This window comes from Microtus oregoni, unplaced genomic scaffold (genome assembly GCF_018167655.1).
Source record: "Microtus oregoni isolate MIOR12 unplaced genomic scaffold, Mior012 000017F_ref0000208, whole genome shotgun sequence".
NCBI classification, from domain to species: domain Eukaryota; kingdom Metazoa; phylum Chordata; class Mammalia; order Rodentia; family Cricetidae; genus Microtus; species Microtus oregoni.
Genome location: NW_024543076.1, coordinates 2,878,947 through 2,903,137, shown reverse-complemented (window position 1 = coordinate 2,903,137; position 24,191 = coordinate 2,878,947). Strand labels below are relative to the sequence as shown.

General features: G+C 44.2%; 1 protein-coding gene across 2 annotated transcripts in view; it reads left to right on the top strand.

Moving 5' to 3' along the window:
- Positions 1-24,191, top strand: part of Tdrd7 (tudor domain containing 7) — a 69,078-nt gene that overhangs the window by 29,214 nt on the left and 15,673 nt on the right. The window contains exons 7-13 of one of the 2 annotated variants that reach the window (XM_041667862.1): positions 7,661-8,244; positions 10,715-10,901; positions 13,435-13,546; positions 15,651-15,853; positions 18,722-18,856; positions 20,729-20,815; positions 24,011-24,145. In XM_041667862.1, the coding sequence (XP_041523796.1) occupies positions 7,661-8,244; positions 10,715-10,901; positions 13,435-13,546; positions 15,651-15,853; positions 18,722-18,856; positions 20,729-20,815; positions 24,011-24,145 (1,443 nt within the window). The remainder of the gene's footprint in view (positions 1-7,660; positions 8,245-10,714; positions 10,902-13,434; positions 13,547-15,650; positions 15,854-18,721; positions 18,857-20,728; positions 20,816-24,010; positions 24,146-24,191) is intronic. The other variant, XM_041667864.1, reaches the window with a different exon arrangement.

Here is a 24,191-nt window from a genome sequence, read left to right as displayed (position 1 = left end):
GGAGTCCCATACACACCTAGGAGAAGGGCCGTAATGTCTCCTGGCTGCTCTAGATAGGATTCTCTCTGAGACCTGACTGGCAGTTGCAAAACACTGGTCTGTTAGCCACTGACCTAGATGCTGAGGATAAAACAGAAAACAAGACAAACATAGTCTTTGCCCTCATGAAACTTGCTGCCTAGTGAGTAAGCTCATCATTGGACAGATAATGCTAGGCCTGTACCAGTTATGATTGCCATCCAGGAAGGGAATAAAAAGGGCTCCATGTGGGGTGGCAGGGGATCGAAACCTACCGAGACCCGGATGGAATGAACAGCCTCTTCATCTCTTTGTCCACTGGCATGTCCATCTCCAGTGTCCTGCCTAAAGCTGTGTGGAGAGCCAAGAGGCTAGGCTTTTGAGCTGGATCAGATGTACCCAGCTGAGAAGAGTTTCTACCCATGGCCTCAAGACCTGCTGGACCACAGCTTTGGAACCCCCAGAGAATTAGTCCATATTTGGTGGCACAGCAGGCCTTAGTCACAGAAGGTGACATGTCGTGACTGGTAACATAATATTATATAAGCTTTCATGAGTGGTTGGATATGCCTTGATGACACTAATTATTAACAGCTTCCACAAAGATGATTTACTTTTCCATGCATTTCTGTTGGATACCTTTGTCTAACCCATGCAGTCACTGACCTTGAGTTAGTGCTGCAGGACTTCTGACTGGGAAGCAGTCCTACAATCTGCACAGCATCTGAAAAAGCAGAGGCAGCAGCTGTTTCCTCACTTGCATCTGTGCTTTTCTGTGCAGGAAAAAATCTGTGTTGATGGAATTGTAGAGCTAATTGCTGGATATAATAAAATTCCTGTCAGCTCATGCAAAATGGGCTGCCTTAAAAAAAGTCTGTTCATGAACAGAAGTGGACCCTGGGGAAGTGGAACATGAGCAGTGTGAGTACCATTACTGCTCACCCTCACAGGAGCAGACACACACAGACTGCCAGCACAGCGGTGGCCAGAGGAAATGGGAGAGCTTGGTAGTGTCCACCACAGTACTGTAGAGATGGAATGTGGTCCAGAAGGAAGTCCTGATGAACACAGTGCTACAACTCAGAAGTCTCAGCAGACCTTTGACTAGATGGAAGCTGACTGGCACCTGGCACAGTGCATAGAGAAGCTGAAAAATGGTGTGCCATCTGTCTAAGCTACCCACAGGCAGGAAGGATACAGAGAGCTTAGATCACAGTTGAGTTGGAATGTGATTGAAAGCCTCAATTCAAAACTGCTACTCCATGACAACAGAACTGTGCCCATACAGATGGGTCGAAAAGTATCTTGACCTGATTGGGTACTACATTCTTACAGAATCTTAGAGAAAATTCTAATTCCATAGAGACAGTAAACTTAATCTCTGAGGCCTCTGATGCACATCTAGGAGTGTTATTTCTCAGCTATGTAACTTCCGGCCTACATACCACCCTCTAAAGCCCTAATCTGTTCTGTGAGATAACTAAGCTACATGTCATAGGATTGTTACGAGAATTAAATGAGGTAAAGTACATGAAGCAGCTGCCAGCAGAGCATTAGAAACCTCAGCCCAGCCTGACAGCAGACACAGCCATTGCTGAAGCAGGTCCTACAGAGGAAGTTACCCCAATGAAAGCTGGAGATGCTATTAAGTGGAAAAGGTTCCAGATGAAGAAGCAGAGATGAGCATTGGTGCCACCTTGAAAAGGATCCCTTTACTCTACTTCCCCCTGCCACAGGTAATGAGAGCAAGAGGAAAGCCTAGTGTACAGCGAGAGCCACAGCTCCTAGTCAGAAGCATCCCAGAAAGTTTTATAGATACAGCTGGAAAGACTCCACTATCTTCCAAATGTGTGAACAGGTGGCTTCAGTTTAGAACTAGATGCCATGAAGTTTATACTTGTTGAAACAGTGCTGGTGTGTGTCTAGAGACAGCATCAGTAAAAAGTATCAGGCAGGTGAGAGTTGGCAGGGAAGGGGGTCTGCCTCTACAGCCATCTTCAGGGTGGTAGAGAAAGGTTCTTTGCAGATGGCTTGTGGACGGCAGAGATCTCAGCAACAGAGAACTTCTTATGTTACCTTTAAGTTTCTGTGGGATGTACTGTGAATTGTGCTTCTTAAACAGAACCCATTGGTCTAGGTCCTTCAGCACCATGGCTGTGGTTGTTAGTGTGGGGCACTGCTGCAGAGGTGTGTGTGGTGTGCGGCTCCACTGGGTTAGCTGGTTTAGCCGGGTTCTGTCTTTCCTTGAACATAGTACCTCTCTTGCCTCAGAGCATCACGTGCTTCTGATCGCACCAATCAGTCTGTCGTCACTGCGGCTCAGTGACGCCACCGGTTCTTTCCTTCTCATTCTCAGCGCTGACTGCCAGTCAGCTTCACCATTAGCACAGAGAGGCTGCCTTTTAAGGAATCGATTAAGCAGTCTTCTGTGAAGTGAGCATAAGGTGCAGGCTTGTGAACAGTGACAGAATGGTCATTGTCGAGGAAAGGCTCTGGAGCAGGGGTCTTTCCTTCACTACCAATGTCAGAGTTTTCAGTTTTTAAACTGGTTTCTTTTTGTTAGCATTGGTTCGTTTGAGTCCATGACCTTTTCTAAATGTTTGCTAAACAATGCTAAAATAGAGCGCTAGAAAGTAGATCTATAAGTAAATAAAAGCATTTATTGTACCATTTTGAGTTTCAGTGGAATGATAGCTATGTAAAATGAGGTTTGGAACATTATATAAAGCTTCAATATAAAACTGCTACTCTGTGGCAACACAGCTGCACCTGTATAGATGGTGTGGGAAGTCTCAGTTTCTTTGGATGTTATTGGATTCTTCTAGAACCCTAAAGAAAATTCTGTTTCCATAGAAACAGTTAACCTCAGAGGCCTCTGCTGTGCTCTTGGCAGGTGATTCTTCAGAGACTAGGTTCCCAGGTAAAACTCAAACGAAAAGAGGTCCCTCCTGGTTAAGGAGAAAATGGTCACGGTGAGGAGGGATCATCATCTGTACGAACACACAGCTGCCCAAGGAAGTTGATGTTTTTTCTTTGGACCTACACCCACCAATCTTGATTAGTCTCCTGGAACCTTACAGAAACCTGGTGAGGTGTGATTCCAAATTAGGTAGAATTGAGGCTGAATAGAATGAACTTGTGAGCATGAGCATAGCAGATGTAAGGCATATTTGACATAGAATCTTCCGGTGTCACCACAGAAGGTGGCTTGTCTCTGTGGTATAGAGTGTATTAACTCTATAGAGTTACATTAGTCTTACATCACTGCTGTCTCCTGTAAGGAGGTTGAGGGCGCATCTTATGTGGGAGGTGCAGGTCCCATGACTAGACTGATGGAGAGTGGACGTCCAGAGTCAAAATTAGAAAACAGAAAGGTGACAGAAACACAGTTAAGATGCTGAGTCTTTGCCCACGGTGGGGGTGGGGGCTAGGGAGCTTTTGATCCCTTCCCAGGAATGTGCCTGAATCAGGTGGGCCAGAGGAACCAGAAGTTGTAAAAGCCCTCTCCTGGGAAATCTAGTAGAAGTGGCTTCCTGGATGTCACATGCAGGAAATTATAAAAAGCCGTGTATCAGCATTTGGAGCTGAGGCAGGAGCCCATGTGTAAATTCTAAGCCCTGTGACATGGGCCAGGGTACGGAAAAGAACAGACATCACAATCCAGTATAACCATGGTTCCTTAGCTGTGGGGAGACCTGGAGGGTACGGGGAGAGAGTTAGGTCTCCTTTGTAAGCACATTACCAGAGAATTAGAGACACCATGCTTGGTGGGAGACAGCAGTCAGAGGAGAAAGTACCAGAAAAAGAAGCTTCCATCTGTAAGAAATTTTAAAACAAATAAACTAAAAAAATTATATTAATTTTTAAGTCTAAATGATGTATTCCACGTATATTCCCCTTTGAACTGAGAAACCCTTTGCTAGTGTTTCTTTTCTTTTTTTTTTTCTCACTCTAGTGTTTCTTAACCTGTAGGTCTCAACCCCTCTGGAGGGAGTCAAATGACCCATGTATAGGGGTCACCTAAGAACCACCTGAAAATACAGATATTTACATTACAATTCATAACAGCAGCAGCATTACAGTTATGAAGTAGCAATGAAATAATTTTATGGTTGGGGGTCACCACAACATGAGGAACTATTGCAGCTTTAGGAAGGTTGAGAACCATTACCTTAAAGCCATTCTCCAAAGGTTGGTTAATGAAATATTTGGTTCTAACATGTTTCCCATGTCCCTAAACTTATCAGGAAATACATTCATTTGCCTGAAATGTTGAATGCTGTCTGAATTAACTGTAGCTAGATTGCGTGTTCCTAAGTTAAGTATGTGTTTAATCTTAGTCAGCAGGCCAGACTGTTGGAGAAGCAGTAAGTTCAGGCCTTCAGCCTCCCTTCTGAAATAAGGAAACAGTTTTATATCCATAGCTCCCAGAACACACCCAGGTTTATCTGAAATAAGGAAAAATCCACTACAACCTCACTGGAACTTATAATCCAAGGAAGTCAAGAAGAGAGGAATGTTTACCATAGACAAAGCGTAAACTGCTGGGGGGAGCTGTCCTCTAAGCCATTTCCTGACTGTTGTTTGGACTTTGGGTAAATTCTTGCTCTTCACTTTTTATGCAGACTGGCAGAGTTTGACCTAAATGCTACAGACAGACTTGTACACACACTGCTTCTACTTGACTTTTAAGATTATCCTGGAATTAGCTAGATATAATAGAGTACACCTCCAGTCTCAGCACTTGAGAAGTAGAGATAGGGTCAAGGAGTTCAAGGTCATCGGATGGACAACAAGTTTGCAGCCAGTCTGGGCTACAGGAAACCCTGTCTGAAAAGCACAGGTTATTCTTGAATAGAGACTAGAAAAAAATAGGGTTGTGCATTTGCCTTACTTCTACTAAGTAGCTAAGTTGTCCATAACTTCTGTCAAAAAACAGTGCTTTCTGCTCAGGATAGTCACAGAGACCGCACAGACATTTGCTGAGGTTAATGTAGCGTCATCGCTTCTCTCAGACCTAACACATAGGAAGAGATGGAGGCTTAGCACTGGAGTGGGTGGGGGGCGGGCACCAACTACATCAGCCTTGACGTTCCCTATATTTCAGGTAACTTCTCTGGAAATAAAGGCATCATAAAGCTGAGAAATGTGTCCTTTAGGGGTTAAATGGGGACACATGAAGTTGTGGACTGAGGCTCATGGCCTTTTCTCTGCTGAACTAGCTAGCCCATCATGTACTCGAGAAGGGGTTGAGAGGAGGTTGGTAGGTGAAGGCAGGACAGCAGCCTCGTCTGCCATGTCTCAGCGTGGAATTACACAACCAGAATCTCTCACACGACAGCCACTCGCAGCACTGTGTTCTCCTGTTTCCATTTGTCCGGGAAGTATATTTTCCAACCTTCCCCTGGATGCTCAGCATAAATTCAGAGACCTTATCCAGCATGCTAAAGCACAACACAGACTGGCATGATGGTGCCTGTCATTATTGCTTCTTCAAAGGTTGAGGCAAGATGATGACAAATTCAAGACCAGCTAAGGCTACAGAGCAAGACCCTGTCTCAAAATAGAGAAGGGCTGGTAATGTTGCATAATACTAGAATGCTTGCTCTAACTCATTCCCTAGCACTGGAAAGAAGATTAAAAAAAAAAAACAGATTTAAGAAGTTGATGAGCCCTGGAGCAAAGGAATACCGCAGATATTTATGTGACTGCAACTTTCCAACACGTACATAAATTGTGGCAGGTGACTACACAGGAAAGACCTGCAGCTGGTACACACGCAGCGCATCACTTCTTGGCGATCTCTTGGGCTTTTCAAAGGTCTGGGATTTTTCTTACTTGAAACTTAAGCACACGTTGACAGAAGAATAAGGAACAAAACCCAAGGTTTTATATCTGTATTCCCTGCTCCTTAAGCATCATGAAGAATATGTAATCAGACAAAAAGGGATCTTGGATTTTTTTGCTTGTTTTGTTTATCGTGACACCATCTCCTGTAGTCCAGGCTGGTGTCGTAAACTTATTATGTAGCTAAAAATAACTTTGAAATCTTGATCTTCCTGCCTCCACTTCCAAAATGCTAAGATTAAAAACGTATGTCCCAATGCCCAACCCCAAAAGGAATCTTTTAATGTCATTCTGACCATGTCTTTTGATTTATTAAAGGTCTTTTCTGGTGGTGTCTTTGTACGTAAGTGAGGTAAATGAAGTCATGTTCTTCATTAGTAAGCTGGCCAGTTGGCAGAAGTATTCTGGTTGTGCCTGGCATGGTGATACATGCCTATAATCCCAACTTTTAAGAAATGGAAGATCAGAGGGCCAGGTACATGCGGTGGCCCATGCCTTTAATCCTAGCACTAGGGAGGCAGAGATCTCTGAGTTTGAGGCCAGCCTGGTCTACAGAGTTCCAGGACAACTGGAGCTATGTAGAGAGACCCCATCTCAAAAGAGAAGGGGCGTGGGATGGACGGAGGGAGTGAAGGAGGAAAAACTAGGAGTTCAAAGTCAGTTTGTGCTATCTAATGAGTTTAAGTCCAGCCTAGGCTGTAGGAAACCCTGCCTAAAAGCAAAATGCAAGAAGCAAACAGCAATAAAACAGGAAACAATCTGATGTCTTGGGTAGTTTCCTATTAACGTAACCACCCTAGCAGATTCTTCTAAGGATTTAAATTGTAGTTGAGGAATAGCCAAATGGGACTGAAAGCAGGGACCATTCCAGAAGGCAGTGAATTTGAAGTCAGGGTGAGGAATCTGGTTTTGTGAAGGGCTGTCTAAGCTGTCTAGGCTTTGGAAGCTCAGAAGTGTTGCAGAGTTGCATGACTGTCACCGGGCCTGTCATGACTTTGTCATTGTAGTGCAGAGCAGCCTTAGGTTGCATAAGCCAGGGAGGCTTCATGAACACTGAATCCCACGTGACATTCACCCTGGAAACGACTCTTCTGATCTGTCAGCCTTTAAACTCTAAAAGGCCATCATAGCTCACGAGTTGGGAACTGTACTGGGCAGGAGGCTGGTAGTTGCCAATCCTGGTCTGTCAGGAGAAGGTCTTCGAATTGGAGGACAGCAGCGTCATCAGTTCCTCGGGGTGTGCCTCTCAGGCAAGTGAAGTCAGAGGCTGGATGATCTGTGATGAGCTTTTCCCCACTACATTAGGATGGTAGTGCCTTCAGTTACCCTGCTCTTGTGGTGCTTGCTCCTGCTGCCTTATCCTGGGGCATCTTCTCCAAAGAATCCCACAGGGAAGGCCGAGGAACAAAGGAGAGGAAGGGAGCATCCCACTGCACCTCAACAGTCCTTGTGTTCCTTCCATGGAGCAGTCCTCACAGCCTCATCCCACCCTGGGTCCAGTGTCTTTTGCAGGCTTGGCTCTGGTAAACACTGTCAGGAAAACGCCTCATCATTCCCTGGGGCAGTTTAAGTCTTCACTGTCTTCTGAGTGAAATGAATGCCCTTTCTTGCCCTGTTGTTTCTAACCTGTGGCTCCCGCCGTCTGTCAGGTGATAACGTTAAAAAGAGTAACGGTCATGCTCTTTTGCATCTTGAATTGAAAATGGTGCTTTTCTCAAATGTAAAATATATTACTGTGCTTTTAGGTTTCTCTTAGCCTCTGAAATATCTCATTTGCTTTCTTTAAAATTTTCAGGTAGAAAAACCTTGTGGTGGTGGTCAAGATTCACTTCTTTATCCTGCCAAGAAAGAGCAGTCCTTGAGAAGTGAACAGGACCCTGAGAAGGAGCTCCCGTCTCCACTGCCTGCTCCCAAGCAGGAGGAGCCATCAAAAGGGAGCCCAACAGTGATGCCAGATGTCAAGCAGAAAGTGGCAGAGTTGCTGGTGAAATACTCAAGTGGTCTTTGGGCAAGCGCACTCCCCAAAGCATATGAGGACACATACAAACTCAAGTTCCCTGAAGATGCCTTAAAGAATCTTGCCTCGCTCTCTGATGTGTGCACCATAAACTACATTTCCGGGAATGCCCAGAAGGCAATTCTCTATGCAAAACTCCCATTGCCCACTGACAAGAGCTTAAAGGATGAAGGGCAGGCACAAGGAGATTTTGACATTAAGGCGATGATCGAAAAAGAGTTTTTGCAGATAGAAAAAAACATGGCTGAAAGTGCTGATGACTTTGTGGAGGACATAACTGTGCCGCCTCTGGTGATCCCTACCGAGGCCTCCCCTTCTGTGCTGGTGGTTGAGCTAAGCAACACAAATGATGTGGTTATCAGGCAAGTTGGCATTTCTAGTTAAGATGTGGTGCAGTGCTGTTGCTTGGCCATCCTTTGTGTGGATGCTGTTGAGTGAAGGAAGACTACCTCCCTTAGGGGTTGTAGTGAAATGCAGAAATATGCTAATATTTGTTAAATGCCCACAACATTCTTAGGAGAAAGGATGACTAGTAATTTTTAAAGATTGGAATGATAATATGAACCTGGAAAAATTATGTCATAAGCATCATGACAACTGTATCAAAAACATTACATTTCTATCCAACCTGCAGACATCAAGTCCTCTTCAAACCAGCAGTCCTGAAAAGTCAGGGTAGCTCCTGGGCCTAGAGGTGCCTGCTGACTTGGGCCTTTAGATATCACTGTGTGGGACAAGTAACCTTCACTTAACTGGTTAATAAGAGCTAGAATTTTTTTATTATATTTTGGTTTTTGAGACAGGATTTCTCTGTAGCTTTGGAGCTTATCCTAGAACTAGCTCTTGTAGACCAAGACCAAACTAGCCTCGAACTCACAGAGACCCTCCTGCTCTGCCTCTTCAGTGCTGGGATTAAAGGTGTGCACTGCCACCGCCCAGCTGATAGCTAGAATTGAAAACATCAACTTGCTTCTAAATGCTTGTCTTAGACTTGTAGGAAAACTATGAAGCATCCAGAGTATGTAGGAAGAATGTAATTTGCTGCTTCCTGAAGTGGGAACCTGTGTCAGTGTTGAGCTGGGGCTGGGTAGAGGGGTGAACACTGAAGCAAAACAGAATCCAGTCCCCTTCACCCCAAATGGCCCTCTGGGTTGGGCTTCCCAGGACCCATAACTGAGCTAGAAAAGTGCAGAGAAAGCCCACATCAGAGTCCTTCCGGAAGGAAGAGTTGGACAACATTAAAGCTCCAGGGCTTGAACAGGCTGAGGCTAAAGAGGCGATGATACCTGGCTCCACTGCCGGGAAGGATCTTTAGGACTGTGGTTTCTTTGGACTGTTGGGTGCAGGTGAAGCTTCATGCTGGTGGTATGCTGAGGTTGGTCTGTACTCCAGGCTCTGTTCCCTCCCTCAGGTCATTTGGAGACAGCGCACAAGCCTGTACTTGCTCTTGCCCGCTCTCACCCAGCTGTAGTACCATCCCTTGTCCTCACTCAAGTGGAGCCAGCCTTCTCTGCTGGCTGTTCTGAGAGCAGAGGCAGCTGCAGCTCCAGGACCCTGCCAGGACTTTGCACTGGGCAGACTCCCATCACCTCAGTTCAGGCTCTCAAGTAGGCACTCTTACCAGGTCCCAGGCTCCCAAGAGACAAGATCACAGTGGAAGACCACATTCAGCCTCTCCTTAACGCTCACTGCACTCAGTAAGTGTGAGTGATGGCGTTTGACAAAGGATATAAGCAGTCCAGGGATGAAGGACTACATGTAGAGTTTCATCTTAAAATAGCCAGTGTCTCCAAAGGTGTAGTCTTTGCCTTTTGTGTAAAACTCTTTCTAGCATTCCCACTTCTCTCTAGAACAGGAAATGAGCCATCTCTGTCCTGCTGCTAGTTACTAAGACCATAAGGAACAGGTTCTCAGGGTTTCCTCAAATCACCTGAGACCCTGGGTAAATACTGGAGCAATACAAGTCCAGGGTTCTTGTGCCTCCCCCTCTCCTGGGCTGGGTAACTTGGGTGCTCTTCCAGCTGGCAGATCTCATCATGTAGCTGAGATATTCTCACTTTATAAGCCAGACTTGGTTTTCCAGATCTAGAATCCTGAAATGTGGCCCTTAAGAAAGGCAAGAAAACAGCCTTGTCTGCTCATGGCAGACAGGAAAGGAGTGTGTTTTGAAACACTGGATCAAAGGACTGCATGTCAACATTAGAACTGTTAAAGGCTGGGCTGTGTTGAAGATAGCACTGCTCAGGCTATACGTTTCAGAGGCACCAGCCAGGACCTGTCATCTCTGCGACACTAACACAACATTTTGTTGTAATTAACTCAGATTTTTTAAATAAGCTTTTTGGGGGGGGGGCATTGTGTTGCTATGTTTGTCTGTCTAGCAGGGAGCCCAGAGATGGAACCCAGGGCTTGGCACAAGCTAGGGAATTGCTCTGCTACATAGAATTCCCAGGCCTAATTTTGTTCTTTTTTGGTAGTTTCCCTGCTTTTCAAAGCTAGAATTCTGAGATGCAGCCTTGGCCAGGGTAAAACTGTTTGCCAGATTCTTTTTGTAGTAAGTAGCCCATAGAGATCTCAGCAGCCTCAATCAAACTCTGGAGGGCTCATCTGGCCTCCATGGTGTCTCCCTGGGGCCTCCAATGCCTAAATTTCACCTGGCCATTTTCAGGACTGTCAAACATTGCCACCTTAGGCTGTGATCTCCATAGCCTGTCCTCCTCCCCCTGCTGGTGTGAGCAGCTGAGACTGGAAGTGAGGATGGTTGCAGGGAAGCCAGGCTTTACTCTGGATCACTCACCCAGAGATGACTCTCTTGTTTACTCATGAATCCAGGTATGTAGGCAAAGACTACTCGGCTGCTCAGGAACTGATGGAGGATGAGATGAAGGAGTATTACAGTAAGAACCCCAAAGTCACACCAGTCCAGACCGTGCATGTGGGGCAGCTGCTGGCAGTCAATGCAGAGGAGGACGCCTGGTTACGCGCACAGATCATTTCCACGGATGAGAACAAGATAAAGGCAAGCTCAGTTTTGTCTAGCATGAGGTAGATACGTCACCGGTTTTCAGATATGATTGCTGCTTCTCATTGTCCTTTTCATATCCTGTGTGATTTTCAGTAGAAATTCGAAGATAGTGTCTGTAGCAGCTGTCCACATCAGCTTTTATGTCAGTATAGTCATGATCCCTCAGTTTCCTAAAGTCACAGAGCAAATAAAGTCCTCTGATAGGGGGCAGGCCTCAGATCTCATCAGAAGGACATTTCCCCACCCCAACTCCGAGGAGCTCTGTGAGCAGCTTCAAGCAGGTTTATCCTGGGGAAGCAGCCACTCCTCTTCCTCTCGGTGTCTTAGCCTGAATTGGTCTGCTCCCAGGGTTACCCTCGGCATCAGCCTCCAAGACTTCTGGCAGCTAGGAGGAGTGTGCAGGCACTGCTGTTATTCAGGTGACACTGCGATCTGTGGCCACTTGATGGTGCCAGAGAGCCAGAAATGGAAGCACTGGGTGCTCGCTGCTGGCTGTCCTGTCTCAAGCTGAAATGCTTGTTCTGCTCTCCTAGAGCAAAGAACACAGGGTGTGTGAGTCATATGGGCCCATCCAGGAACAAGTTTTTTGTAAGAGCTGGTCTCAGTTACAGGATGTAACTCAGTGCTAAAACACTTGCCTAGGAAACAACAGTGGGCCTCAAGTTCAGTCTCCGGTGTCCACAGAAGAAACGAAAATCCACCACTACCGCCACCACAACTAAACTACAGTGTGGTAAATCCAGCAGCAGACAGACCCTGTGGAGACTCTGGAGGGCTCCTACTGCAGTCTGCTGCTAGGCTAACAATACTGCCTGACTTTCTCTAGCATCCTCATCTCTCACACACTGAGTCCTGTCATCAGAGTATATGCCATGGGTCCGGGAAGAACAAATCAGGTTGCAGTTGTAGATTGCTTTGAATGAGAATGAAAGCTGCCTGAGTCTTGAGGCCTGCAAGAGGAAGAAGTTAAGGGTGGGAAAGGTGAACTTGTGCACTGAGTGACTGACAGCTGACCCTTTGGACTCTGCTACAGCCTGGGTCCAGGCAGCAGAGTCCAGTATCATTGCCTGAGAGGGAGGCTTTGCTCAGCAGCCAGGCACACTCACCACACTCTGCTCTGGAGGAATTTATCCTCATTTCTTGCTGGTGCATGTACCCCATTTTCTTCAGAAGACACAGGCACCTGCTTCTGTTGACTGCTATTTTCCAGCCAACTCCTTCCTGCCTTTTGTTTCTTGCTTTGTATTTATTCTTAATAACTGTCATGTCTTTCATTAGGAAAGCATAATAAGTTTTCAACAGTCTCAGGTTCTTAGTTATTCTAAACCCATGATAGTAAAACTTAGTTTCTAGTTACTAACAAAAAAAAAAAGCTTTCATAGATTGGAAGGCAGAGGCTAAATGAATGAATCCCAGGCAAGGCAGGGCTACATAGTGAGACCTTATCTTAAAAACTAGAGTCTTTGTGGTCTTGAGGACTTTTCAGCAGAGCTTTGTGCATGCTGTAAAGGTCATCTCTGTGCCACCGGTGTGTGCTGCAGTCACACTTCTGTGGCTGTAATGAAGTATCTGGACAAGAGACAACTCAGGAGGGTTTATTCATGATTCAGTCTTTCACTGCAAGAGAGTCAAGGCAGAAACAGAACAGTTAGTTCGTCTGCAGCAAGAGCAGGGAGAAATGAATGCATATACACTTGGTGCTCAGCGCAAGGTCCAAAACCAGGGCATGCTGTTGCCCACTTTGAGCCCAGGTCTTCCTATATCAATTGAGGTAATTTAGATAGTCCCCCACAGACATTCTATAGGCTACCCTGATGTAGACTCACCGAGACACTTCCAGGTTATGTAAAGGTGACACGCTAACCATCACAGTGATAAGAATGTATAGTTCCTGGCTGTCTGAGAGCTGGGCCTTTGCTAAGTTGCGTGAAGACATAATCTAGTTCTGTGCACTGGAAGAAGACACTAGGTTTTTGTTTTGTTTTGTTTTTCAAATAGAATTCTTTGTTGTCCAACCTGACATCATTGTTGCCCCCAACAGAAATATGTCATCTAGGAGCACAGTGGTCCAGAGCAGGCCGTCAAAGTGCTGCTTTGGGATTCTAGAATGTGGCCAGCATTAGAGGGCTGATGTAATTTACTTCTCTGGAAATAGCTATTGCCTCTGAGAATGGGAAAGACTTGTGGTGGGAAGGACAAGATGACACAGCACTGGATGAAGATGGGGAGAAGCCAGGCAGTAGCATTGATGGCTTTGGCGAGGACTCAGAGTCTGCTCTACCTTGGCCTTTTTCTTCTGTTGACTAAGGTAAGGTGGCAGACAATGGCCTGGAACATGGGACTCTGAGGCCAGCCTGTTGTCATCTTCTGGGGTGCATCAGGGAGCCTTTCCTTTGGTTTTGAGGAGACGGCTAAAGGTACCACTTGCTGATTTTGTAATAAATTAAATCCAGTTAAATGTATTACAGTTTTTAATAAGGATAAAGACTTTGGTCATAGACGTGACTGGCTTTGCTTTGTTCCTTAGGTGTGCTATGTTGACTATGGCTTTTGTGAAAATATTGAGAAGAGTAAAGCATACAGACTAAACTCACGTTTCTGCTCCCTGTCCTTCCAAGCTACGAAGTGCAAACTAGCAGGTAAGCGGGCTTCTTAGAAAACCTTTGTTACTAGTCCAGCCGTTCAGCTTGAAAATTCTCACTACATAGCCCAGACTGGCCTTGAACTTAAACTCCGCCCTCCTCATCTCCTCAGTGACTGCGTCATAGATGTAACCTACAACTCCCAGCTCATAACATATTTTTCTTAAAAGGTTGAGTGAATGAACTCGTATGTAAGGTGTCTGTCTAACCTGTCTACATGAAATAATGATGCAGATGTGACAGTGGATTTTTCTGTTATATATATTTATTGTGGAAAGCATATCTCATTGTATTTTATTATAAAAAGTTCATCTAGACATTTGAAAGGGTTTATGCTTGTTTTGTTTTGTCTTAGTTAAAGCCCATACAACCCTGTATCATGGGACTCACTCCCCATCGGCCCTCCCATAGAGGTGGACTGTGCAGATGCTCTCTGCTAGCAAACCGTTGTGCACTCAGGTGATCTTGACTGGGTTGTGTGCTGGTTCTTAAACACTTCCTCTTTACAGAGCATAGGAATATGCACGTGTGGATGGCACTAGGAATAAGGCATGGAAGGCACTGTAAGATTAATGAGATTAGGCCTTGTAGCAAGGAGGCTTGCACTTCTAAAAGGTATCATAACGCTTTTTTTTTTCTAAATTTTCTCTTTCTCTCTTCCCCCCCCCCCATGATTGTATGTAAAGACACACATACATAAAACATCTGTATTCCCCATGTATACAAGTGGCTGTGTAGGCCAGAGGCATTAGCTTCTCTGTACTTGGAGTTACCAGCAATTGTGAGCCTCCCAGTGTAGATGCTGGGACCTGAACTCGGGTCCCCTGGAAGGATGGGAGCTCTGTTAACCACTGAGCTGTCTCTCATAGTTCTTACGTGAAAATGAGCCCTCTACAGAAATACCTCACACTTGTGATATCAACATTTCAGAGTCTAAGACCTCAAATTGGAAGTTTCCCAGGCTGCATAGTCAGTTCCAGGCCAGTGTGGACCTACAGAGTGAGTTCCTGTCTGAAAAAAGAAGAAAGGGTGGAGAGGCAGTCTCCCCACAAGGATGATCCTTATGTCTCTGAAGGGCCTGAGTCTGAGGATAAGGCCAGTGAGCTTTGAAGAGCCGATCAAAAACTGTGAAATTGGTTTTTGTCTGGAAAGGGTGCATTGCAAGCGCAGGCCAAGAGTCTGGATGCTGACTGTAAGGGTGAGGAGAGTTGCAGCACTAGGAGTCCTGAGAGTGGGAAGAGCAGGAGTCTGCCTTGTAGCTCAGTCTAAGAGAAAAGTAGAGAAAGAGGCCCCGACTACAGGAAATGGGGTGCTCATTTTAGGTTAGTTTAGTTGCCATGTAGGCATTATATTGGATTCCAGTTGTCAAAGAACTAAAAGAGTATTAGTGACATTGTACCTGATGCCTGTGTTAGTGGAACATCAGTTTCCTTTATGAATCAGAGGACTCTGGAGTCCTCAGAGTGAGTGACGGATAGGAAGGAAAAGGGGAGGAAAGAGACTATTTTGGTTTTCAGTAATACATGTTAATTTTATAAGGAAAGTCGCTGTGCAGGTTTAACTGAAAATGGAAGACTGCCCTGCCTCGGCTTGATACACTGTGCTTGTGTAAGCCCGTGGGAGGCTTGTTCCTTCTGAATGAAGATGGAGGAGTGGGTGGGGGGGTAGATGCAAAAGGGGAGGGGACTGGAAGAGAGTAGGGAGGGGAACCTAGTTGGTATGTGAAATAAATGGGAAAAAAAGTTATTTAAATACAAAATAAATAAAAATTCCAGAAACATGAAGAAGAACAAAGTATGTGATTGACAATTTCTTGTTCGTGTTAGTCTCTTGTTTTACATCCACATTTACATATGACTTGAAGGCTGCTCCTTCTGTGATAAAGCTGTGCTTGGTCATCAGTCTCCTTATGTTAAGAGTGCCTGCTCTAATGTGTCTCTTAAAGAGGCGCGCCCTTTATCTACAGATGTGTAAGGTAAAGAAGACTGGGAAATGAAGCTGCCATCGGGAAAACCAATGAGTGATCGAAATAGGCACTGAAGCTGTCTATCTGTGATGCTTCTGTGACTAAGTAGAAATGAAAGCAGTTGCTGTTTTCCAGGGCTGGAGATTCTGAATGATGACCCTGACCTTGTGAAGGTGGTCGAATCACTAACGTGTGGGAAGATCTTTGCTGTGGAGATACTCGACAAGTCAGACATCCCCCTGGTGGTTCTGTATGACACCTCAGGAGAAGACGATATCAATATCAATGCCACCTGCCTCAAGGCCATCTGCGACAAATCTCTAGAAGTTCATCTCCAGGTACCACTGTGGTGGTCACTGTTCAGTGTGAAGTATGTGGGGGTAGGGTGGGAGTCCCCTACAAACAGACACCACAGCCTGCAGAGTGTGGATCCAGGAGAGTGGCAAGAGGAAGTCTGTTTCAGCATGACTCAGTAGCTGGTGTTGGTTCAAACCTTGAGAATCTGTTTATTTTAGGTACATTTAAACACATCAAAATTTAGAAAAAAGTTTCCTGGTGACAGTTAACTCAGTCCCATGTGCACAACAAAGCTTACCACATTGAAACCCTTGTAAAGAACAAGTAGCATCGTCCATAAAGCTAGGTTCTGTAGATTAATTGACAAGGCAGGCTCAAAGTAAACAATGCTCATGATGAGAGTCTGGGGGAGGATAGTTCTATAGATTGAACTATCTATAGAAATAGGCTCAAAGTAAGGGTCTGGGGGAGCCAGTGTGGCCCTGCCATATGGATAGCATAGAGGCTACCAGGCTATTAATCAGCCTTCTTCCATTTCCAACCTTCTGGGCAGAAAACAGGTTATACACCTCTTATTTTAAAGAGACAACCCTGAATGCTTAAAGTTCCTGATTTCCCTAGTGGTTATCTGTGAGCACAGGCCCTACATGCCTCCTACAAAAGTAAGTCATCAGGGTCTGGGGACATAGTGGAGCAGGGAAGGTGCTTACCATACAAGCAGGAGGACCTGAATTCCATTATAGCCTGTACATAGTTCAAAACAACAACAAAAACCCTGCTGCTGTGGCATGTATCTATATTCCCAGCTCTCGGAAACAAAGGCAGGGTGATGCTGGGATTCAGCGGGCAAGTCATCCATTCAACGAGAGCCCTTGTCTCAAAGGATGAGATAGGAAATGTTGAGGAAAATACTTGGCATTGACCTCTGGTTTACATATTAATACATACATACAAACACATATGTTTGCACACACACATGCACTTAAGAAAAAGGAAAGAAGAGTAAATGAGGGAGAAGAGAAGAAAATCATCAGAAAAGAAAAAGATTTTAGGCAAATAACTGATACCACATAACTCAAAAAACAAGGAGGGAGGAAGAAGGGGAAATGACATCACCTTACTAGGGAAAAGCAAGCAAGGGGAGTAAATGGACAATGACAGGCAAGACCTAGTCATTATTTCTTATGAATTAGATTTTTATTTTCCAGTTTCTTCAGTAGAAATAATTTTATATGGAATTTTCCTATAAAGATTAAAAAAGCATGAGGAAGAAGTCTATCCATGAAAATATTTATTGTTAGCCTGAACATTTTTTAAATCTGTAGGACATTAGTGCTCCAAATGAACAAACTAATAAGTTACAGAGTATTCATCTGAAAGAATCAGGTGGGTACTAAAGAACATTTTAAAGGCTTGATACAAAAATGTTTAGGCTTTTAACAAAATAGGACTATGAATTGTTGTTATATATATGTTGTGATTTGGCCACAAAAATGGCCAAGATTAAATCTTTATGTTGATCATAGTTTTTAAAAATGATTAAAATTCATGTACCCCGCCGGGCAGTGGTGGCGCACGCCTTTAATCCCAGCACTCAGGAGGTAGAGTCAGGTAGATCTCTGTGAGTTCGAGGCCAGTCTGGTCTACAAGAGCTAGTTCCAGGACAGGAACCAAAAGCTGCGGAGAAATCCTGTCTCGAAAATTCAAAAAAAAAAATCATGTACCCCATTGTAAGGGCTAGTTTTATGTCAGTTTGGCATAAGCTAGTGCCTTTTGGGAAGAGGGACTCTCAATTGAGAAAATGCCCCCATCTCATTATCCTGCAAGGGTATTTTCTTGCTTGACGATGTGACAGAGCTGAACTGATCTCACTGTGGGTAGTACCACCCCTGGGTAGGTGTTCCTGGGGTGTGTAAGAAACCTGCCTGAGTATGCCATGAAGAATAAGGCTATACGCAGCATTCCTCCATGGCTTCTGCTTCAGTTCCTGCTTTTAGTTTTTTCCCTGACTTCTCTAAATAATAAGCAATAATCTTGAAGGTGAAGTAACCTTTTCCTCCCCAAGTTGCTTTGGTCATAGTGTTTATCACATCAGCAGAAACGTAACAGATAAAGCAGGCTGATAATGGAATGGATTTTTTGAGATTTAAAAACAGGAGCAATCCGTGTCATCATTTGTGAGCTGGTAGCCCAAAGAAAAATCCCCTGAAAAAAACCCTTCTGTTCATCTTATAAAAGTATGATTTTAGAATACTTTTTATTCTTGAGAGACAATAAGCCAGTCAATAACATATTTAGCCTTCAGGATGATGGGCTGTTTAGGGAATGTCTCTTTGTGCCTGACACAAATGACACTTGTATCATGTAAGTTACTCATTTCCTTCTGCCTGGATGTCTTTTAACTTAGAGAATTTTAAAATGTGGCATTACTTCATTTTCTTGTTACTGTGTCCCAACATCTGGCAGAAGCAACTGAAGGGAAGAAGGATTTATAGGCTCGTTCTGTGAGGGGATACGGCCCCAAATAGCAGGGAAGCTGTCACTGTGGGCAGGTGGGGCACCCCTCACATACTTTTGCAGCCAGGAAACAGGTAGAAATGATGGCCTGTTGGGGCTCAGCTCACTTTCTCCTCTTACTCAGGAATCCAGCCTGTGGGATGATGCCACCCACATTGAGTGGTATGGTATGGTATGGTATGGTATAGTATAGTATAGTATAGTATGTACTCATTAAACCTTTCTAGAAACACCTCATACATGCTTCAAAGGTATTGCCGCTCTCAGAGTTGTCAAGTTGACTGTATATATTAACCATCACCAGTATGTAAGCGGAATGGGCTGTTCAGGTAACTGCGTAAAGAGTAAAGGCAAGCTTATGTTCTCAGACAGTCTGTGCTTGCTTGTTCCAGGTGGATGCCATGTACACAAATGTCAAAGTGACTAACATTTGCTCTGACGGAACACTCTACTGCCAGGTGCCTTGCAAGGGTCTGAACAAGCTCAATGACCTTCTGCATAAGACAGAGGACTACTTCCACTGCAAGGTACGGCGGAGCACCATCTCCCGAGATCAGCCACAGACTGTAGGCAGGGCTCAGAGTGCATTAGGTTAAGTAACTGCTAATCATTAGAGGTCCATGTTTCAAATGGTGGGTAGAAAACCTGACAGACTCCCTCTCCTGCTTTATGAAATGAAGGTGCAGCAGTGTGTTCCCGTGAACCATCACAGCGGTAGTCACAGTGCTGCTTAGAACAGTGCCTGCAATGGGATTGTGGTTTCCTTAGGGCAGGCAGCTGATGTGCCCTAAGCACAGCTTGACTGACTGCCCACAGGGGCCGGCTTGTCAGGCGTCACCCTCGAGTTCTCTACTGAGGAGAGACAGCCCATAAATGTGGTTCTGCGGACCAGTCCTCCCCTTTCATTCTGAATCAGGACATGCAGAGGTTTTTGAGTCACTAATACGATTTCCTTACCTCTGGAACAACGTAATTATAAACCAGAACATGTTGTGGTTTGCAGATAACCAAACTCCTGCTTCAGCCCTGACCTCTCACCCCTGGAAGGGGGAACCCTTCCCTTTACCACAAAGGACCGCTACCACCTCAAGTTACTCTGTTCAGCTTTATAATATTTTGGCTAGTTTGGCTATTCCCCTCCCTTAGGAAAGAGCAGTGGTTCTCAACCTTCCTAATGCTGTGACCCTTTAATACAACTGTCCTCATGTTGTGGTGACCCTCAACTGTAAAATTACATTGTTGCTGTTTTGTATCTGTAATTTTGCTAGCTATAAATTGTAATGTAAATATCTGCTTTGTGACCTCCATGGGGTTGCCACCCATGGGTTGAGAACCACTGGGGTAGAGACAGTTGTCAGTTTTCTGAATTCCTTTTTTAGTTTTGTCCATAGAATATGTAGTCTGCAGTATGCATTCAGTCAATCTGACTCTTACTCATGGTGTCTGGAGTAGAGACATCAAATATATAGCTTTACTCCTTTATGTTGGAGATGCCATTTTATATATTTTATTGTATATAAATTATATATTATACTGTTATATTAATGCATGTTTATATAATTATGAATACATTACATGTCTACAAATTTAAAATGAAATAAATAAGAATATAAATTACATACACAATTTATATTATATAAATACAACATAATATAACAAAATATTATATAAGTATATATAGTGTATATTTTATATATGTCATATGTTTCTGTATATGTAAAGTTTCACTTACTGGTTGAGTTTGGGAAAATAGGAGAACCCTAGAGGAAGCTAACCCAGATGCTGTAGAGCACTCCATATTTCCTAGTGCTTTGCCGCCCAAAGGGAGTCCTTGCCCACAGACTAGCAGTAGTCACCAGAACAGCAAGGCCTGGGAAGGCCCTGAGTGCAGGCTGGGCAGAAGAGGGGCTGACGAGAACCCTGCCGTTTGTTAGCATCTCACAGGCACTGATGTCTGTGCTGTTAACACTTCTTGGTTTGGAAAGAAAAAGAAATGAAAAACAGTAACATTAAATGTTACTGTTAAATGTTAAGGCAGAGAGAAGAGGCCTTCATGGCTGACCCAGCCTTCTTACTTCATCCATCTGCTCTGTCTGGTCAGCTCCAGCAGCTCTTTTCCTGGGTCACTAGTGGAGCCAGAGCCCACATGAACCCCAGTGACCCTGTTGACATTTAAGGCACTTTAAGTGTCAGTCTGTGAACAAACTGGTACTAGCAAGCCTGACAGAGCAGAGGGCAGAGTCTGTAGCTCCGTGGTAAACTGGTCTGCTGCAGCTGTTTCTGGGGAGGAAGGGAAGCCCGACCACCTGTGGGTAAACAGTCCATGCCTCCACGTGCTCCCAGTGCTGCAGCCATGTTTGCTGAGAGTAAGAGCTGTTTCTTGCTTTTCTCTCTCATAGCACATGACCTCTGAGTACTTCATCTCGCTACCCTTCTGTGGGAAGATCTGCCTCTTTCATTGCAAAGGAAAATGGTTACGAGTGGAGGTAAAATCAGTCCCTTGACTTGTAAAGATTATTGTTAAGTGTTTCACATATACGAACAGATTTTCTCAGTAGTAAAATAAATATGTTTGGATCATCACCAGTTTCTGACAGCCAAGATGGCCATATGGTTTGAGCTCCTAGTCTTATCCTCCTGCCTCTGATCTGAGGAAGCCAGCAGCTGAATTTTTTTATGTTTTTAGTATATGTATAGCTGTACACATAGCTTTGCTATGTATTACATATACAATAAAATATATGTACTAGAACTCTAAAGATGAATATGTATTTAGAATATGCGTATTAAAAATAAGATTAAGGAGATGGCTCAGTCAATAAAGTACAAGCATGTAGACCCGAATTTTGGGTCCCCAACACCCAAATAAAGAGCCAGGCACAGTAGCAGGTGCCTGTAACACCAGCTCTGGGAAGGTAGGGAAACCCTGGGGCGGCCTTGCTAAATTGATGAGCTTGAATTAGTGAGCTGTGAATTCATTGGAAAAATCTTGTTTAAAAAATAAGATAGAGAGTGATTGAAGAATATTCATATCAGCCTTTGGTCTCAACATGCATGTGTGCATGTTGTGCCCTCATACATGTGTATGCGCATGTGCACACACACAAATGGTTAAATGAGCTTCTTTAAATTTTATGGAAATAGTGTCAAAGCATTAATCTTCCGAAGCATGGTTTTCACTCCTCATGAGACAGCTCTGTTGCAGTAGTCTGTTTCCATGCTGTGTAATGCAGCAAGGTAAAGGGCCCAGCACTGTCACACAGCTGTCCCCGTGAATGTTTGTGGGGTCTGTTGACACTGTGCACCTTCCTGTGTGCCATACTCTGAGAATCACAAGGAAAGCAAACCTAGAAGATGAGAACGATCAGTGAATTGCTTTCTGAAATATGTAAGCAGTGCTTCAGCATATTAACTGTACTGACCCTCCCTTTTAGCAGGGCTCACCCATCCCTAGCCTAATGAAAGCACAGTGCTTTGATGTGACGGTGTTCCCTGAAGGCTGAGATCCAGGGTCTGTGACCATAGGTCACGTGTCACATGCCAGCATGGTATTATTGGAGGTCTTAAAGCTTTGTTGTTTAGATGATAATATGTAAATGTGCAGATCTGTTCTTAATTTAAAACATAATTCACCGGGCAGCGGTGAAACACACACCTTTAATCCCAGCACTCAGGAGGCAGAGGCAGGTGGATCTCTGAGTTCGAGGCCAATCTGGTCTACAAGAGCTAGTTCCAGGACAGGATCCAAAGCTACAGAGAAATCCTGTCCCAAAGAGCCAAAAAAAAAAAAAAGAAAGAAAGAAAAAAGAGTTAACAAAAGTACTATAAAGAGGCTTCACTTACCCTGTCAGCATCTTGTTTGTATAACCAGTCTTTGATTCCCAAACCAGGAAGTCAACATTAATACAAGTAACTAGTGTGCAGGATTTTGTCATTTCTCACATTGTGACATGATGTCCTTTTCGGCCCTAGGATCCAGTCTGGATGCCCCATTAGGTATAGCTGCCATGCTTCTCTAAATCCATGCTGGTAGTTGGTCTTCATTTGTATGACTCTAAAGAGTAGTGTCATTTTGTAAATTTTCTTTCAATTTGAGTGTCTTTAAATTTCTGCTATGTTGGACAGAAGTGTTTCTTAGTCTATATACAAATACTTAGCAATAAAATATATTATATATTTATTCTATAAAATTAAGTGATGCCTTTGTTCTTGACAGTTATACAAGAATTGCTGGGCTCTATGTAGTTCTCCTTATTGCTGAGCATGAATTTGGACTTTATCTTATCCCTCTGACTTTTTGAGCTTCAGATTTTTTTCAACAATGATTAAAAATGACTAGATTTATAGTGAAACTGTGAAGTATGATATGATTTCAAAACATTTTCCCTCTTCAGGTAAAATTCCATCTTGAATTATTAATGTTTTTATTTTCTTATTAGGATAGAAGAATTTTCCTACATGTTTTAATATTTTAAAAATAGCATTGTCTAGCCGGGCCATGGTGGCGCACGCCTTTAATCCCAGCACTCGGGAGGCAGAGGCAGGCAGATCTCTGTGAGTTGAGACCAGCCTGGTCTACAGAGCAAGTTTCAGGACAGGCTCCAAAGCCACAGAGAAACCCTGTCTCGAAAAACCAAAAAAAAAAAAATAGCATTGTCTAATTAGCAGTATTAAAGAATTAGAGAAATAGTAGAGACTGATGTTCTTACAGTGGTTGCTGGTCAGTACTGTTCTTTGTTGATTGAATTTTAAACAAGAGAAACTGGACCTTGAGATTTCTGTCCGGTGCTCCAATGTGGGTCTCTGTCTTTGTCTCCTTTCATCGCCTGATGAAGGTTAATATTCAGGAGGATGCCTATGTGTTTGTCTTTGGATTCACCTTCTTATTTAGCTTCTCTAGGAACATGAATTATAAGCTCAATGTCCTTTATTTATGGCTAGAAACCAAATATGAGTGAGTACATCCCATGTTCCTCTTTTTGGGTCTGGCTTACCTCACTCAGGATAGTGTTTTCTATTTCCACCCATTTGTATGCAAAATTCAAGAAGTCCTTGTTTTTTACTGCTGAGTAATACTCTAATATGTATATATTCCATACTTTCTTCATCCATTCTTCCGTTGAAGGGCATCTAGGTTGTTTCCAGGTTCTGGCTATTACAAACAATGCTGCTATGAACATAGTTACACACTGAGACAATGGGGATGTTCTGTCGGGAACTCACCAAGGCCAGCTGGCCTGGGTCTGAAAAAGCATGGGACAAATCCGGACTAGCTGAACATAGCGGACAATGAGGGAACACTGAGAACTCAAGAACAATGGCAGTGGGTTTTTGATCCTACTGCACGTACTGGCTTTGGGGGAGCCTAGGCAGTTTGGATGCTCACCTTACTAGACCTGGATAGAGGTGGGCGGTCCTTGGACTTCCCACAGGTCAGGGAACCCTGATTGCTCTTCGAACAGATGAGGGAGGGGGACTTGATCGGGGGAGGGGGAGGGAAATGGGAGGCGGTGGCGGGGAGGAGGCAGAAATCCTTAATAAATAAATAAATTAAAAAAATAAACAGGAGAAACTGATAGTTTGGGTGTTCTGGACCTGCAGCGCTGTATGGGACGTGATGGTGGCAGTGTGTCTGTCTTCCCACTGTGACCATGAGTTAGCCAGTGCTCATCTCATTGCAGATCACAAACGTGCACAGCAGCCGGGCCCTCGACGTTCAGTTTCTGGACTCTGGCAATGCGACATCCGTGAAAGTATCAGAGCTCAGAGAAATCCCCCCTCGGTTCCTGCAGGAAATGCTTGCCATACCCCCTCAGGTATGACCTGCCTCAGCCTGGAGGTCTGCAGAAGAGCTTCCTTCCT